At 36.2% G+C, this 17,724-nt stretch overlaps 1 protein-coding gene across 12 annotated transcripts in view; it reads left to right on the forward strand.

The window, feature by feature from the left end:
* Positions 1 to 17,724, forward strand: part of ADAM22 (ADAM metallopeptidase domain 22) — a gene marked incomplete at its 5' end in the record, with an annotated part of 241,786 nt that overhangs the window by 178,454 nt on the left and 45,608 nt on the right. For all 12 annotated transcript variants that reach the window (XM_082662233.1, XM_082662232.1, XM_082662231.1 and 9 more), the window contains 8 exons: positions 254 to 344; positions 1,850 to 1,901; positions 7,715 to 7,814; positions 9,859 to 9,930; positions 10,152 to 10,244; positions 14,065 to 14,145; positions 17,135 to 17,185; positions 17,410 to 17,473. In XM_082662233.1, the coding sequence (XP_082518359.1) occupies positions 254 to 344; positions 1,850 to 1,901; positions 7,715 to 7,814; positions 9,859 to 9,930; positions 10,152 to 10,244; positions 14,065 to 14,145; positions 17,135 to 17,185; positions 17,410 to 17,473 (604 nt within the window). The remainder of the gene's footprint in view (positions 1 to 253; positions 345 to 1,849; positions 1,902 to 7,714; positions 7,815 to 9,858; positions 9,931 to 10,151; positions 10,245 to 14,064; positions 14,146 to 17,134; positions 17,186 to 17,409; positions 17,474 to 17,724) is intronic.

Here is a 17,724-nt window from a genome sequence, read left to right on the forward strand (position 1 = left end):
TAAGTTTCCAAATCTGAAAGTCGATGATTCCCTGGCTTCTAGTCTTCTCTGTAAGACTTAGTCAAACATGGATTTATTTCTTACTACTTCTTCCCAAATGCTTAGTAGTTCAGCACTAGCTATTATGTGTTTAACCTCTGCTAAATAAAATGCTCAGAAATTACTTATTTTCAATTATATTGTGACATTTTCTCTGGCCCATCTTAAATAAAAAATAATTTGCATTTACAAGTATTTTATTTTTGTCTTTCAGTTTGGGAAAACGGATTTAATGGCAGTTACACTTGCCCAGTCGTTAGCCCATAATATTGGTATTATCTCAGACAAAAGAAAGTTAGCAAGCGGTAAGTTTAAGTACATGTGTGGTTTAGTTGTATTTAAAGTAGACTATCTGAAAAATATTTTAGAGAATGAAATTCTTTAATTCAGTTGATAGATCAAAAGAGTTTAAGTGATAATATAAAGATATCCAGGACACAAAAATTTTTTTTTCCAAAAGTAATACAAATGTTAATATTTACATTACAGATGAATTTTCTCCATGTATAATAAACATTTAAAGCCAGGTGATGTTAAATTCACAGTTGAATTTAATCTAAAAAAGGACATAATTTCAGTTTGGTAATTTTAAATGGTCTGGGCATAAAGGTTTAAGGCATACTGTTGTTTTTTTTTTTTCTGTATTTTTGTACCATATAAGTCATTTGCTTTTCAGGTTTATTATTTATTGACTATCTATCTCCTGTGCTAGAATGTGAGCTTCCTGAAGAAAGGGCCCTTTATTTTGATTAGTTATGTATCCCAGTGCTAAGAACAGAGCCTGGCACGTAGGAGGTGTTCAAACCAGTGTCGTTGAATGAATAAACTTAGAAGTAAATTGCATTAAGTTCACAAGGTGGGTTATAGAGGTGGGTCTGTGTGACTCCAAAACCCAAGCATTTCCACTAAGCCTGTGCTAATATAAGTTATTCATAAGGCATACTACTTTATTACAGTTTATTTAAAGCATCTTTTAGTATTGCCACAGAGGTAGAATTTGCCTGCCAGGATCAGACCTGATAAAGGGCTTAATACAATATGGGCCTAGTAAAATATGCTAGATTTAGCATCTATGATGAATATATTTTCCCAAGTAGGTAAAGTTACTTTACCAGGAATGGATAAACACTATATATTTGGAGTAAGTTGATTATAATCATATTTATGGTATCATTTTAGTAATAAATATGATCATTTATATTAACTACAACTATTACCATTTATGAAGTACCCATTATATAACAGATAATTGAATGCCAGAATTATATACATCTAGATGCTCATTTAATCCTCAAGATAATCCTGCAAGATATTCATTATCAGCTCCCATTTTACAGATAAAGTGACTAGATCTTAAAAGTGTAATGTCTCCAAGATTACACATATATTAAGGGGCATACCCAGATTTTGAACCTAGGTATTTCTGATTCTGAGGACCTTTTGTTTAACCAATATACTATACTGCCTTCTACCAGAAGCCTTGGGTGCAGAGGTTTTAAAAATGGACGAGAAATTGTTAGAATTCCAATAAAGGCTTATGAAACCAGAATCCTGTAGTGGTACATCACTATTTCATTGGTATTTGATTGTTAAGCCATTTTAAGTGAGTGCTTTACAAATATGCCCACTTGTTAAAATATGAAAAGATTTTATTTTAGTAAAATTTATATAAGCTCGATAGGGTCAAAGTACAATAGATTTTTGTTGCTATGCTTTACATAAAACAGAACATATACTTTTTAAAATAGTAACTACTCTAATGCATCTGTTTTCACTTTCTAACAAGGCATGTGTATTCATTTTCTCTTAGGTGAGTGTAAATGTGAGGACACGTGGTCTGGATGCATAATGGGAGACACTGGGTGAGCCACTTCTATTTAAAAATAACTCACTGTTCCTTTCTCTGCTGTGCTGTTGTCTTCTTAGGAGGATGACACTCAATAACTTAGTGCCTGGAACCTTACCACAGGCATTTAAAATTGGAAGTAGATATTCTCAATGGCTCTGTAGGGAATATATTTTCACGAAATAGTCTCTTATTTATGAAAACAATTGCTGTTCTTTAAGCTAGTAGGTCAAAGGTTTTTTTTTGGCTGGGGGAATTTGAAATGGGGTGAGTCGGGGCATGCAGGATATATGATTCCACCAACTTCAGGTAAATATAATAATTGTTTTAAAGCATTTCTTTCTTTTTTAAAAAATTTATTGAAGTATAGTTGATTTACAGTGTTGCATTAAGTTCTGCTGTACAGCAAAGTGATTCAGGTATACATACATATATACATTCTTTTTCATATTTTTTCCATTGTGGTTTATTACAGGATATTGAATATAGTTCTCTTTGCTATACAGTAGGACCTTGTTCTTTATCCATTCTATATATAATAGTTTGCATCTGCTAATCCCAAACTCCCAATCCATCCCTCCCCCCGGCAACCCCAAGTCTGTTCTCTATGTCTGTGAGTCTGTTTTGTAGATAAGTTCATTTGTGTCATATTTTAGATTCCACATATAAGTGGTATTATATGGTATTTGTCTGTATCTTTCTGACTTACTTCACTCAGAATGATAATCTCTAGTTGCATCCATGTTGCGGCAAATGGCATTATTTCGTTCTTTTTAATGGCGGAGTAGTATTCCATTGTATATATTACCACATCTTCTTTATCCATTCATCTGTTGATGGACATTTAGGTTGTTTCCATGTCTTGGCTATTGTAAATAGTGCTGCTGTGAATATTGGGGTGCATGTATCTTTTTGAATTATAGTTTTGTCTGGATATATACGCCTAGGAGTGGAATTGCTGGATCATACGGTAATTCTATTTTTAGTTTATTGAGGAATCTCCATAATGTTTTCCAGAGTGGCTGCACCCATCGACAGTGTAGGAGGGTTCCCTTTTCTCCACACCCTCTCCAGCATTTGTTATTCGTAAATTTTTTAAAGATGGCCATTTTGACCAGTGTGAGGTGGTACCTTGTTGTAGTTTGATCAAAGACTTTTTAGCCTTGAATTTAGTCTGGAAATGTAAGAAATGAGCAACAACTTTGTTCTTGAAGGCTTACTTTCTAATTCCCTTTCCTTTTATCTTCTTCTATTCTAATTAAATGAGTTATAAACAGAAGTGTGTCTCAAAAGCAAAAACAAGAAGAGAGCCCTGATGAGTAGTTTTCTCAGATTTCCAGCAGCCTTCTACCTTATGTAGAAGCCTATGGTGTAAGTGCTCCCACAGTGGCTGATTTCAAGCTACCTGTGTGAATTAAGAGTGGGAAGTGGTGTGCTCAGTCCATTTCCTAAGAAAAGTTTTCATTTTTATACTGGCATACCCTTGACACACTATCAGGCATCAATCTTTTATTCTTTCTAAATAAATTTTACAGCCATCCCTTTCATGCCAAGCTTATCATTACCACCTTACTTTAAACTTTTATTATCTTGTGCTGTTATTATTTTGATAACATTCCAGCTACTTACACAGCTTTCAGGCTCCCTCTCTCCCCTCCTGAACTCCACTTCCATCATAATTGAAAGGTATAAAGAATAAAAGAGTATACACTTGTATACGATCACCTAGATAAAAACAAAACAAGACACTGTCTGCACCGTTAAATCCCCCTGTGTTCTGTCTTATCGGTTCCCAACCCCGGATAAGGTAACCACCATCTTGAATTTGGTTTATATCATACACAGGTCAAATTTGGTTTACATCATTCACAGGTCAAATTTGGTCTATATCATTCACAGGTCCTTTTTTATACTTTTACTGTATATGTGTGTGTGTGTTGGAGTAATACATAGCATGGCTTTGCATGTTTTCAGTTTATATGAAAGGCGTCATACTATATTTTTCTGTGACTTACTTTCTTAATCAGCTTTATGTTTGTGGGGTTCATCCATGCTGATGTACATATATATATATATACACAGCTCTAGTTCATTGAATGTGTACAGCACAATTTCTCCATTCTTCTTTTAATGCACATGAATTTTTATGTCAAACAGACGAATCATGTCATTTTCCTGCTCAGAACTTTTGTGTCTCCATTGTGTAAAGAATAAGGTTCACATTCCTTCCTTCAGTATTTAGAGGTCCATAATCTTTCTTCATACTCATTTGCAATCTCATTTTCTACTACTATTTATGCAGTTTGTTTACCATAATTGTATATGGGTTTCCACCTTTTCTGATTTGTTAACCGTAATCCTACATGGATGTTCAGCCTCTGAAAAATATGCTCATCATAATTGTACATGAATTTCCAGCTTCTTTTGATTTCTTTAATATATTCTCTTCATCTGGAATTCTCAGTTTTTTTTCTATCTAACCACATTTTTAACCACTTGAGATTTATTATAATTTTTAACTCCTGCATTATAATTTGATTCTCTATGTCTTTGTTTCCTCTCACCAATTAAAATTTGTAAATTTTTTAGGATTATATATTGCACTAATTTTTATTTTTGTCAGACCTCACACCATACTCTCTTGTACAGACTTGTTTTTCAATAAATATGTATTGATTGTATTTGAAATGTGAACTCCCAGCATATGCATGACAAGAAGAATAGATGATGGAGGGAATATACATGCAAATATTTTTCAAAATATCTTTGGACATTTTGTGTTTAAAATATTTTTCAAAATATCTTTGGACTGGGCTTCCCTGGTGGCGCAGTGGTTGAGAGTCCGCCTGCCGATGCAGGGGATGCGGGTTCGTGCCCCGGTCCGGGAAGATCCTACATGCCGTGGAGCAGCTGGGCCCGTGAGCCATGGCTGCTGAGCCTGCGCGTCCGGAGCCTGTGCTCCGCAAGGGGAGAGGCCACAGCAGTGAGAGGCCCGCGTACCGCAAAAAAAAAAAAAAAAAAAAAAAAAAAAAAAATCTTTGGACTCTTTGCTTAGTATTAAGAAGAAATGATAAAAGTCTTTGTAGTTGTAATTTTCTAACAATTACTAAATTCCATGCTAGAGGTTCTTGTTTTTTAATCTTGTCTGATTATTCTGATTAACTAAAAGAATTATACAGACAATCTGCTTAGCACTAAGCATAATATGCAGCAAAATCAATGGCTACACTCGAATATGCGTAGCTCTTTGCATTGGAACTCCTTACATCAAATAGTTGCATACAAGAGAAAAGCTCTTTACATAAAACATTGTCTGGTATGATGCCAGATATCATTTGATCTGTGCCAAACATCACCTATCAGCACTAATTATGGACATATATTTCCCATGGGTAAATTCCCTCCCATTTCTACTTTCTGAAGTTCCTCTGTATTGTTAAATGTTGGAAAGCATTGTTGAAATGAAGACTGTCGGTCCTATTTAAAGGTATAAGAATTAAAAATGTAAGAATGCATTGAATAGATTTGTTACCCTGCAAAAAAGAAGCTTTGGGGCCAAGCTTAGGGAGAGAAATGGTATCTGCTTTCAGGTATTGGAAGGGCCATGGTTATGGTAAAGCATTAGTCTCATTGATATAGTTAACAATACAGGACTGTGTGCGGCAGTTATAGGAAGTCAGATGTGGCATAGGGAAGGTAAGTGCAATGTACAGATTTCAACTCTTCATGTGTAAAAAGAGCTTCCCTATCTGGGAAGAGTTTCTTGTCACTACTGGAGAGCAGACTGTGCTGGGAGAGCTCACTACTGGAGAGCTCCCAGCTGTGTAGTGGGCAGGAGGCTGGGCTAACCTGAACCCCCTGATGGTGCCTTTGCAGGGCAGGGGCTGAACTAGACTTTGACTTCTAAGGGTCCAACACTGAAAATCAGTGACTTTCTTCTATAGCAGTAGAGAACCACCTCCGATTTTGACCAGTAGAATAAAGAGGGAACTTGAAGAAATTCCTGTTTAAATTCCATAATCCTGACAGGGATATATACAATGGATTATAGATAAGGCGATAAAAACATTGGCTGAAGTGTAGGCACTGAAAAGCAAAAAGGAAGTAATATATATAAGAAAATTTTAAAATAATAAAGTTTATGACTTATTAGGAAAATGAAGCAAAGGAAGTAAAGTAGTTCAGACAGTTTAAACCCAAGACAACTTTATTTGGAGAGTTTGGCATGAAATACTTGGTAAATGAGTTTAGGGTAAATAATCGTAAATTCCATTAGTCAGTTCACTTAAGCGTTAATCGTTATGCTAGGAAGAAGTAGGCATATAAACGGACAGACTAGTGGGAGAGACTTTCCATTCTTATCTTAATTGTGTTTTCACTTTTATACAAAGCTCAATGTAAAATAATTTTTGAAAAATACAGAAAATAAAATTTGTATCACCTCTTTTCTCACCATTGGGTGACAACTGTGGTTAATGTTAAAATACTGCTGCTTAAATCTAGCAGTTTTGGGACTTTGCTAGCGGTCCAGTGGTTAGGACTCTGTGCTTCCACTGTACAGGGCATGGGTTCGATCCCTGGTCAGGAACTAAGATCCTGCATGCCGCGTGGCATGGCTAAAAAATAAAATAAAATAAATCCAGTAGTTTTTTCTCTTTACATGTTTACTGTTTTATAAAATTTGGATTATGTTGGATATAACAGTTTATTCATTTTTTACTTAACATTATATATAGTCAGCATTTTTCTGAGCCTTCATTCTTTAACACTACCATGAATATTAATAAGTACATGGTATTCTATTTTATTAATATATCACAGTTTAGTTAACAGTTTTCTACTGTTGAACATTTAGATTATTTTCATGTTATTTGCTACTATAAATTGTTCCACCATAAATATCTTTATTCAGACATCTCTGCACACATAGCAAATCAACTCCTCAAGAAAAATTTCTGAGAGTAAAATTACTAGATTTAAGGATATTTCACATTCTGAAGATTCTTAATGCATAGTTCCAAATTGCTCTACCGCGAGGTTTCTTTTTTCTATTGACCCTTGATTATTTTGGGGGGGTATAATTTTTTTTTTTTTTTTTTTTGTATTTTGAAGCACTCTGAAACTTGAAGAGTTAGAAGAATAGTTACAAAGAACCTTTTTGTCTCTGAATTGCAAGTTTTTACATGGTGCCTATCACTTCCAAATACCTAACTTTATGTGCCTTTCTGCAAACAAAGGCATCTTCCTATAGGACCACAATACCACCAAGAAAATCATCCAATTCATATCCCTCATTCAGGATCAGTCCTGTGTTTCTTCCATGTCATTTTAGCAAACGCTTCAGAATCAGGCATCACAGTCAGTTTTTGTTCTCTTCAATCTGGAACAATTCCTCAGTCTTTCTTTGACTGTCATGGCTTTGACACGTTCGGAGATTATAGGTCAGTTATTTTGCAGAATGCCCTGCAGTTTGGGTTCCAGCCCAGGTTTAATATTTAGGAAAGACTCATTGTGAAATAAATTATTTCTAACTCTCTTTGATGGAAATTACAGGTACTATAGGTGTGTTTCCTTTGAATGGATATGCAGATAATGAGCAAACTGTAGTTACTATTAGCCACCTAATGAAGAATTTAGAAAACTGCTTATTGAATAAACTCTTACGGATTGAATGCAAATGTTATACATAAGTGGAATTTATTATTTATTTATTCTTTTTTTTTTTTTTAGGAATAATGTACAATGTTAACAGTGTTCAGTTTTAAGACTAATCTACAAACAAGGGAGACTAAAATTGTACCCAGCTATTGCTTTTCTTCTTTTTTATAGCTATTATCTTCCTAAAAAGTTCACCCAGTGTAATATTGAAGAGTATCATGACTTCCTGAATAGTGGAGGTGGTGCCTGCCTTTTCAACAAACCTTCTAAGGTAATAAGTGTGATCAGAGTTATTAGTTATTAATCTTTCTAAAGTATTGTAAACACAGATTTTCATTCATTGTGTCTTATAGAAGAAAGCTTTTCAACTAGCTTATATATATATACACATTCTAGATACACTAAATATCTACATTCTACATTTCTAAGTTGAATTAATCTTGGGCATTTGGGGTTATTCTGATGGGAATAAAAAGCAGGTAGAAATTAGTTTTGCTTTCTGAAAAATGTCCATTTTCTTTTTATATGGCCAAATGAGGATTCAGGGTTAGCTTACAAAAATGGTTTCACTTTGCCTTTCTTTTTCATGTTCTTGATACATTCCCCCTCCCCTGCCTTTGGATACCGAATCACAATTCATACTGGTAGAAAAGGAGGCCTGTCTCCCCTCTTTACTCCCCACCACTGCCTTTCAGAATGAGCAGTACGATCAAAATTACAATACTTCTCAATATAAAAACTATCAAAATTACAATACTTCTCAGTATAAAAACTAAGTCTGCTAAAAAGGAGAAGGTCTGTACTGAGACTGTCAGAGGCTTTCATAGCTTGCAGAGCATCCTCTGGTTACTGACTAGAAAACAGGTCTTCATCATACATTTGGAAGACTTCCCATGTTAAAGAAGAGTGTTTTGTCCTCAGTAATTATGTGAACTATGAAGTGCTTCCCTACATCGCCGTGATACGTGGCATTGCCTTTGTAATCATTTACCTGGTTTCATTCTCTGTTCACTCCAGTGAAATTTAGGAAATTTCATACTGCACTGAAAAGCAAATTGACAATTTTAAGACTCTTTCCAAAAGCTTCAGAAGGGATATTGGAACTAAATTCCTGCTTCTATAAATGAAAAACAATTCAAGTCTTTTAACCAAACTAATTGATTATTCTGAGCCCAGAGTAAGAGAATAGCTGTGTTTTTTCAACTGGAGAGTTTTAGTTTTGGCTTTCAAAGCTGCCTCATTCATTATGATCCTTTCAACTAAAAATGAAACCTAGAGATGAGTTGATTCTTTTGTAGGAGAGGAGAGAGTATTTGAAATTAGGTGGGGACTTTTGTTGTTGCTTTCTTGATTTTTTGTTTGTTTGTTTGCTTGTTTTTTCCTTCTAGTTGGTTAAGAAAGTGTGTGTGTGTGCATGCATGCATGTGGGTGTGTACTCACTTCCATTCTATAATATGTAAACTTGTATTAACTTTTGAATGAATATTATATATCTGGAACATAACAGCTATTTACTAGTTTTACCTATCACCATAAGATAAATTATACTCAAAAGATAATAAAATCAGCAGGAAGTTAAAAAATATAAAAGTCTCAAAATATACTCTTGTACAGGCCAAAAACTGCTTCCATCTCTGGGGCAAATTATTATTGCTGTTCTCTGCAGAGCTATCTTAATAGGAAGAGTTGTATTTTATATTAAATAAATCAGTAGATTTATTAATTTTTGTGATGTTTTCCTTATTGTCCATGAAAAAACTTTGTTTCACAAGGAAATAACAGTTAATAAAGGGCTTTTCGCAGGTAATTGAACTTGATCCTCGTAACAATTCATTAAGTAGATGGGAAGCTAATATTATTATTATTCCTGTCTTAAATACGAAAACACTTGGGCTCTGAGATGGCACGCCATTTGCGCAAGATAAGTAGCTGAGCCACAATTTGAATCCGGATGTCTGACTCCAAATCCCTTGCATCCTGTTTGAAATGAAATTTCAGGAGTCCATCTGGCTTGGTTTTAGTCAATGCCAAGATCATCTTTTATTTTGATGACACTTATCAGACCCTGCTTGATAGGTATGTTATATATGAAAATATGATTAAATATGAAATGGAAACAATATTAGACACTATGTTCTAAAGTTTCCAGTTCTAAAATTCTGAAGTCATACTTTGCAGTTTAGGAAAATAAAAATATATTTTGGAATGACTGACAGATAGGCCAGAAGTGTAGGTGTGGCACTTGTGGTCTCTCGTAAGGTCTTTGATGTTGATTTTTCTGCATTTTAGTGCCCTTTTTGGTTTTCATTCCACAGCTTCTTGATCCTCCTGAGTGTGGCAATGGCTTCATTGAAACTGGAGAGGAGTGTGACTGTGGGACCCCGGCAGTAAGTCTCTGGGTGTTGGGATGATTTCTTTAGGTTGTTCGGGGTTATTCCAGGTTCACACACTGAAACATGAAGAGCAAGTGTTATGCCTAGAAATTTCATAAGATTTGTGGAAGAAAGATGCTTACTTTGAGGCTGTACATTGGTTTTAGAAAATATCCTGGTACTTTCAGGAAAATGACACCATTCTCTGACGTTTTGCAAATGTTTATATTCCTTAGGAATGTGTCCTTGAAGGAGCAGAGTGTTGTAAGAAATGCACCTTGACTCAAGACTCCCAGTGCAGTGATGGTCTTTGTTGTAAAAAGTGCAAGGTAAATAAATGTTGAGTAATAACCAGCTGAAAGAAAAGAGGACATATTTGATTAAATTGTTAAGGCTAGGTAAATATAAGCAAATAACAATAGTAAGACCTAACATTTGTTGAGTGACTAAGTGCCAGGTGCTTTACAGGAGCCTCACAAAATTTGTCAGGAGTAGTTACTATTTTTATTCCCATCTAACAGATGAGAACACAGAAGCTTGTAGTGATTAAGTAGTTTTCCCTGGGTCTTATACCAAGTCAGGAGCTAGGGCCTGAATGTTTGTAATCCCCAGAGTTTGTCCTCTCTCTACTGCCTCTCTGAGGAGCATGCACATTCAATGAAACCATTTAATGTGCTATCATATATATGTAATAACAATAATAAAAATCAAATGTAATATAATCTAAATGAAACTATTTTTTGAATGATGTGTTTCCTTTATTGTAAAGCCAAGTGGATATTCAATAGATCCTTCCCTTCTTGGTGCTCAGCTTGGTATATCTCTTGCATTAGCTGTTGAGGGAACAAAAGAAATCCCTTTAGACATTAAAACACCTTTCATGTGTTGTGCATGAGAGTTTAATGCATCGTTATCCACCTTGTCTGTTTTCATCCTCCCAACAGTATCCTATACCTGCCCGCAAATATTTAAGCCTCTACATCAAGACTACAGTTACTTGGGGCTTACCTTGCTCAAAGAAATCTATCTTTTTTCTCTTCTCATATAAAATCTGGTACAATATTCTACATTATTTCTGAGGTTCAATATCTTCCTCTCCCTCAGGTCTGTACATTTTATGGAGGCAGAGCCAGGCACTTACACTGTAATTGGTACAGGTCTTCAGTAAATAATTGTTGAATGAATGAATAAATATGCACAGCACTCTCTTACTGATTATTTGCTGATTGACTAACTTTAATGAGTTACGAGAGGGTGAAATATGAACCTATCATATTAAATACCCTACTGTGTGCCAGAAACTGTACTAAGCACTTTCAAATTATGTCATCCTATATCCAGGTTTCATAACCCTGGCACTGTTGACATTTTTGGCCAGATAATTCTTCATTGTGAGGGTGTGTCTTACGTCTTGTAGGATATTTAGCAACATCCCTGACTTCTACCTACTAGTTGCCAGCAACATCCTTCCAAATCATGACACCACAATGTCTTCAGACATTGCCACATGTCCTCTTGTTGAGACTGCTGTCTTAGATAATGCTCATGGCTACACTTTGGGGATGGGCATTAGTATCCAGATTTTTCCGATGAGCAGTGCCCGTCTCCAGGAAGTGAAATAACCTGCATAGGCTCCCTCAGCAGTAAGGAATAAATGTGCAGTTACATCCCACATTTGCTGGCAGCAATTTCTGTTGTTTCCACGTTACCACTGTGTCTCTGGCAGCGTTTTAATAGAAGCAAAGCGCAGGCAGAGATCTCTGAAAGCGCTCTCTAAAAAAGGAAGATTAAACCAAATGTTAAACAGACATTCTTTCATTTTGTCTACCTCAACTGTTTATTCTCTCAGTTCCACCAGCTGCTTTCCAGGGATCCCCAATCATTTATTTTAATTCTCAGTGTTTTAAGTCTGCCCATCCATAAAATGCATTTAATTATGCCATTTTTTTCTTGGATTTCTACAGTTAGACTCTTTGTGATATAATCATTGACAGGAACAAGTACAAAATAATAAAATTAAAATATACAATAAAACGGCAGGGTTAACTATCCCAGAGTATAAGTTACAACTTTACCAGTCAAGTAAGATCTCTTCTGCCACTTTCTCTACACCACACCCCGACCCTCGTCCCTAAAGGAGTCAGGCAGAAGAGTGAATGGAAAGGAGGGAACGGAAGAACAAGATGAGAAATCATATGTATCTCTGTTTTCTTCTGTATGTATTTATAATAATGTATCTGTAAGTCAGAGTTGGCAAACACTTTCTGTAAAGGGCCAGATAGCAAATAGTTTAGGCTTTGTGGGTTATAAGGTCTCTGTTTCAGTTACTCAACTCTTTCTTTGAAAGCAGCCATCGAAAATACAGAAGTAAATGGGTGTGGTAGTGTTCCAATAAAACTTTATGTATAAAAACAGGTAGCCGGGCTTCCCTGGTGGCGCAGTGGTTGAGAGTCCGCCTGCCGATGCAGGAGACACGGGTTCGTGCCCCGGTCCAGGAAGATCCCGCATGCCGTGGAGCGGCTGGGCCCGTGAGCCATGGCCGCTGAGCCTGCGCGTCCGGAGCCTGTGCTCCGCAATGGGAGAGGCCACAACAGTGAGAGGCCCGCGTACCGCAAAAAACAAACAAACAAACAAAAAACAAACAAAAAAAACAGGTAGCCAACCAAAGTTTGTCCTCAAACCATAATTTGGGGACTCATTGGTTATTTACTTCTTTACTCTTTTTCTCCTTTTATTTGTATGTAAATTCCAAGAGGGCAGGGATTTGGGTTGATCTATTTACTGCTTTATCCCAGCACTTAGAACAAGTTCTCCTTTACTATGCTTTCTTTCAGAGGTTTCCTGACAGTTCTTGAACATTTACACTCTCACATAAACTCTACCTTAAACCTGCTCGAACTTCTACCTCAGAAGTTCTAGAATTGTAGCTTGCACCAATCCCAAGGAGGAAGAGAACCAGAGTTTATGAAATTAACTTATCTTGCTTATTTCCTTATTTTTATGGCTTATGTACTCCCACTGAAATGTAAGTTCCTTGCCAGCAGGATTCTTGTGTTTTCTTCTCCACTGAGTCTCCAGTGGCTAGAGAGTCCCTAGCACATTTTAAGTGCCTAGCAAACACTTGGTGAATGAATGAATGAACACAAGTTTTGTTCTGATCTTCTGAAAAATGTCTGTTGAACTCCTGATTGCAGTTGGCAGTGTGCTGCTCATGTTCTATGGACAGCAGGAAACTGAAATGCCTGGAGGGTCGTGAACAAGGGAGAGAAGATGAAAGTTGTATGTGTGTGTGTGTGTATGGATGGGTGGGGAGGGGTCCCGAATACTGTGTATGTTTGTGTGAGCAGAGATAAAAGCATGGAAGGATCCCTCCCCAAATAGTAACGTTTTGGAGCAGGAAAGAGAGTGGGATTAAAGAGGGAAGGAGAAGGATGATAATTTTATAGATCTCTTTGTTTTGTTATAATGAATACTCTTGCAATTTATGAATCCAACAAGCATAAAATTTAGTTGTACAACTCCCACACTTACAAAAAATACTTGAGTTGAAAACAGACAAAAAAACTCTCATACACAAATACAAATAATAGAAACATTAAGAAAGGAATAAACGACCAAGCTATAGATCTGTATAAAAATTAGGCAGGAGAGAAGATGGTAAAGGAAAGCATGGGAGGAAACAGCTTTGCCAGAAAATCTAACTTTTACAATTCAGTCCAAAATGTAACTTCCAAATTCTTGGCTGATGAGGTAAAAAAGAAAAATATGATAAAGGTGCCAGTAAGAATGAAGGGTAAAGTGTAAATCCAAAAGCTCTTTGGAAGGAAGAATTACTAGAACTTGGACTGACTGTCCTTCTGGTACAGATGTACCATCAAGCACATCCTATTTTAACAAGATCTTGTAAGGCTTATGTGTGATGACTATGCAAATTACTTTATATGTGAGAAACTCTGAGAACAATTAAGTTGACATTTCATGCAGTAACTGTGGTTTTCACAGATTTCCATCTTAAACTAGTTTAAGCTATTCCTATCCAAAAAAATATTCATTTCTCTTTTTTTTTTTTCATTTCTCTTTTTTTAAAGATGATACTGTGAGAGTTTTTTTCCTTTGACAGCTTTGCACATTGATTTTTGTTCATTTTAGTTTCAGCCTATGGGAACTGTATGCCGTGAAGCAGTAAATGATTGTGATATTCGTGAAACATGCTCAGGAAATTCAAGCCAGGTAATTTACGAATAATTTCTCTAAACCCGATGGGGGAAAAGTAGGAGTATGTTTAGTGTGCTGACCCCCAGGTGAAATGGAACTGGACAAGATACTCATGTTTCTCTTTCATGTCAACTCTCACCCTCCTTTTATTAATTTTTTGAGAATTGAAGTTTCAGTAATCAAAGCTTGAGCAGATGTTCGGCGTGATTTTGTCTTAATGTTGAACTAATTTAAGACTGTATACATACGTGCCTTAACTATTTTGTTTTTGTTTAAAGTAGAGGGTAAAAGGCATTTGCTTTTTGTCTAGTTAGTGAAGGAGGAATCAAAGAGACTCTTTCTCTTCAGCTGGTTGAAACAGGAGTCAGCCAAGGCAGAGAGACCCACGAGGTATTGGGTTCTGAAAAGGGACCTGTCTTGACTCTTGTTTATCTGACAGAGGTTGCCACTAATAGCTGCTCTTCAATTTAATATCATTTAGTTGTCAATAGGGAGGATAGGGAAGTTGATAAACTTTGTCAGGGGTTCACAGATTTCAGTGTACATGTATGTAGGCAGTCCTTACTTTGCATATTAGTGCAGGAACACAAATGACCATGCAAGCTGAAACCACGTAAAGTTATTCTAGTAATCAATGGAAAAAGTTACGGTTGTTCTGCTATCTTTAAAAAATGTCAGATGATTAAAAACTCTCTTACTGTTGGTCTTAAATGAATAGGGAAACAAAAAAAAAAACCTAACATTTATTTAGCATATTAAATTAAAACAGAAACACTGAAAATTATAGTATCTTATTTCTTTGTTAAAAAACTTACCAAGAGTAGTTTGAGCTGTGCTTACCTTCTCCTGGTCATAAACCTTATGACACTTGGTGAGCATCTTTTCTATGCCTTGTTGAATTGCCACACTCCTTTCTAAGTTTGTATCAGCTTTTGACATTTTATCCTTTGTGCTTTCAATGTCCTGAAATATCTCCAAGAGATGTGAAGTTGTGAACGGGAAGTTTTTGCTGAACAGTGGTATCAACATTCCATTCCCATAGTGATTTTTTTCTATCACACCATTTACATTTGACTTGAATTTCTCTTCCAATGTCATCACTTTTCATTTCTTTGGTGCACTTTCATCTTTGTTGGCCAGTTTCCTCTTTCAATTATTCGATTTTGTAAGATGTCACATGGTATCACCCAGAGAGAGAGAGGTGACAATCTACATTCTCTGTTGTCCGTGCATGAACTGAATGAACAGATGCTCAGCGAGCAATCACCAACAGACTTTGAAAGAAGTGACTAGATGGGTCATTGACTGTGATGGGCATCTCTTGTTTACCTAGTGATCAGTGGACTGAAGAGCTAGTAGCAAAGTTTGTACTTCATGCAATTACTCACAGTTAATCTATTGTGGTAACTGAAATTGGAACTGTGTCCTTGGGGTACTGGTGTTGTTTAACAAAACCACGGTGAGTGAAATTCATGCTCTAGTGTGAGTGAAATTCATGCAAAATGAAGACTGCCCACATCTTCTTTTCTCTAGAGAAGAGGGATTCAGTAGTGGTATATCTACTTTAACCATTAAAAATGCTTTATTTTAAAGGTAGTCATCCTAAGACATTAAAGATCTTTTGTGTAAAAGTACTTTCCTTTCCTACTATCTAATTAGCATTATGCTTCTAAGCTAACACCTAGTGATGATGGAGATACAGTGAATGGGCTCTGGGAATGAAAGTATATTAGAGCAACTTCTTTGAAATGTGATTATATGATAAGCAGGGATTTTAAAAGAATTCTAAATCCGAAAATGATGTATGTACAAAGATGCTCCTGTTCCGTTGGTTGTAACAGCATAAATTGGAGATAGTTATAACTAAATATTTTAGTACATTGATTATATGGTTTGTTAGCTCAGGGCAATGTGTTACAGCTATCAAGATGATACCTTCAAAAAAGTTTATTATGACGTGAGGAAACTTGTATGATGAAAGTAAAGGGCTGAAACAGAATATAAAACATTATCTATAACTTGATTACCCTTATGTTTAAAAATATCATATCTTGGGCTTCCCTGGTGGCACAGTGGTTGAGAGTCCACCTGCAGATGCAGGGGACACGGGTTCGTGCCCCGGTCCGGGAAGATCCCACATGCCGTGGAGCGGCTGGGCCCGTGAGCCATGGCCGCTGAGCCTGCGTGTCCAGAGCCTGTGCTCCGCAACAGGAGAGGCCACAGCAGTGAGAGGCCCGCATACCGCAAAAAAAAAAAAAAAAAAAAAAAAAAATCACATTTTGTAGAAAATGGTAGAGGAAAAAAATGTACCAAAATATAAAAAATAGTTGTCTTTGGGTTGTAGGAAAATGAGAGACTTTAATTTTTCCTACTTTTTCACATTTTCTAACTTTTCTCAAATGAGTATGTAATTACTATAATGCTAGAAAAGAGGTATAATAAATTTTAAAATTACACTCTGTTTCTATCCACATAAGAATGCTTTGCAGTCTTTTCTGCAATTGCTACAAGGAAAGAAAAGGGGGTGGGTGGGCTCTAAAGCATGTCTTTTTCTAACATGTCCAGGGTAGACCTTTGCTTGAGAGTCATTTTAAGGGTAAGGGCGATGTTACTTCTCATGGTGAAAAAGAGGAAACCATACCTATGGCTCCATCTGTTGTCATCTTCCTTGCTTTTGTCTTGTGCTCTTGTTTTTCTTGCTCTGAGGAATAGTGTGTCTGTGTCATTGCTGAGTCATTGCTGTCAGTTCTTTTTATTTGTAAATAAGGATTTACAAATCAACTACTTTTGCCTCTGGTCGATCCATATTTTTAGGGGAAAGTGCACCAATTGTTACATTTCCTTTTGATTTCTCTTGATCTTGTTTGTTTTTATTTTCAGATGGTTTGGGAGACTATCCTATATTATCAGACTTTATTTTTAAAATGAAAATATTTATCAAGGGATTAGCTCATCTTGATATTTTGCTGTGCATTTGGTTCATACTTCTGTTTTCTTTTCCTAGTGTGCCCCCAATATTCATAAGATGGATGGTTATTCCTGTGATGGTGTCCAGGTAAGTTACTTCATCTTTACCTAAATGTTTCACGTGTACCAGCGTGAAAGAAATACTGAAGTCTTATCAAAGTAGGAAGATCATATTAAATGTTTTGTAATCAACTCTGAAGATAAAAGGCCTTTATAATACTCATCTACTAGTTTTCCTAGTCATATTTTCTTTTTCAGTTATCTGACAGAAGGGGACGTCGTGTCGCTAATGGGTATGCTTTTCCATTTTAGGGAATTTGCTTTGGAGGAAGATGTAAAACCAGGGATAGACAATGCAAGTACATCTGGGGGCAAAGTGAGTAAATAGTATGGCTTGATCCTTTTCAAAGTATGGTATCTGGCCCAAAGACATGTGAGCTGGAAATAATTTTTCAACTACTTTATGACTAGGGGATTTTCAAAGCCACTGCAGGTCTTAGCAGGGGCACTTTTGTGGAAATTAGAGAAAAGCACCTTCTTTGAGAAGATACAGCTCCACACCTCTTGGCTAGCTGGCAGTGTCTTTGGACAGAAAGTGTCTTTGCTTCCAGGCAGGTAAAGTCCACT

This window comes from Grampus griseus (genome assembly GCF_964374135.1).
Source record: "Grampus griseus genome assembly, chromosome: 9".
In the NCBI taxonomy this organism is placed as follows: domain Eukaryota; kingdom Metazoa; phylum Chordata; class Mammalia; order Artiodactyla; family Delphinidae; genus Grampus; species Grampus griseus.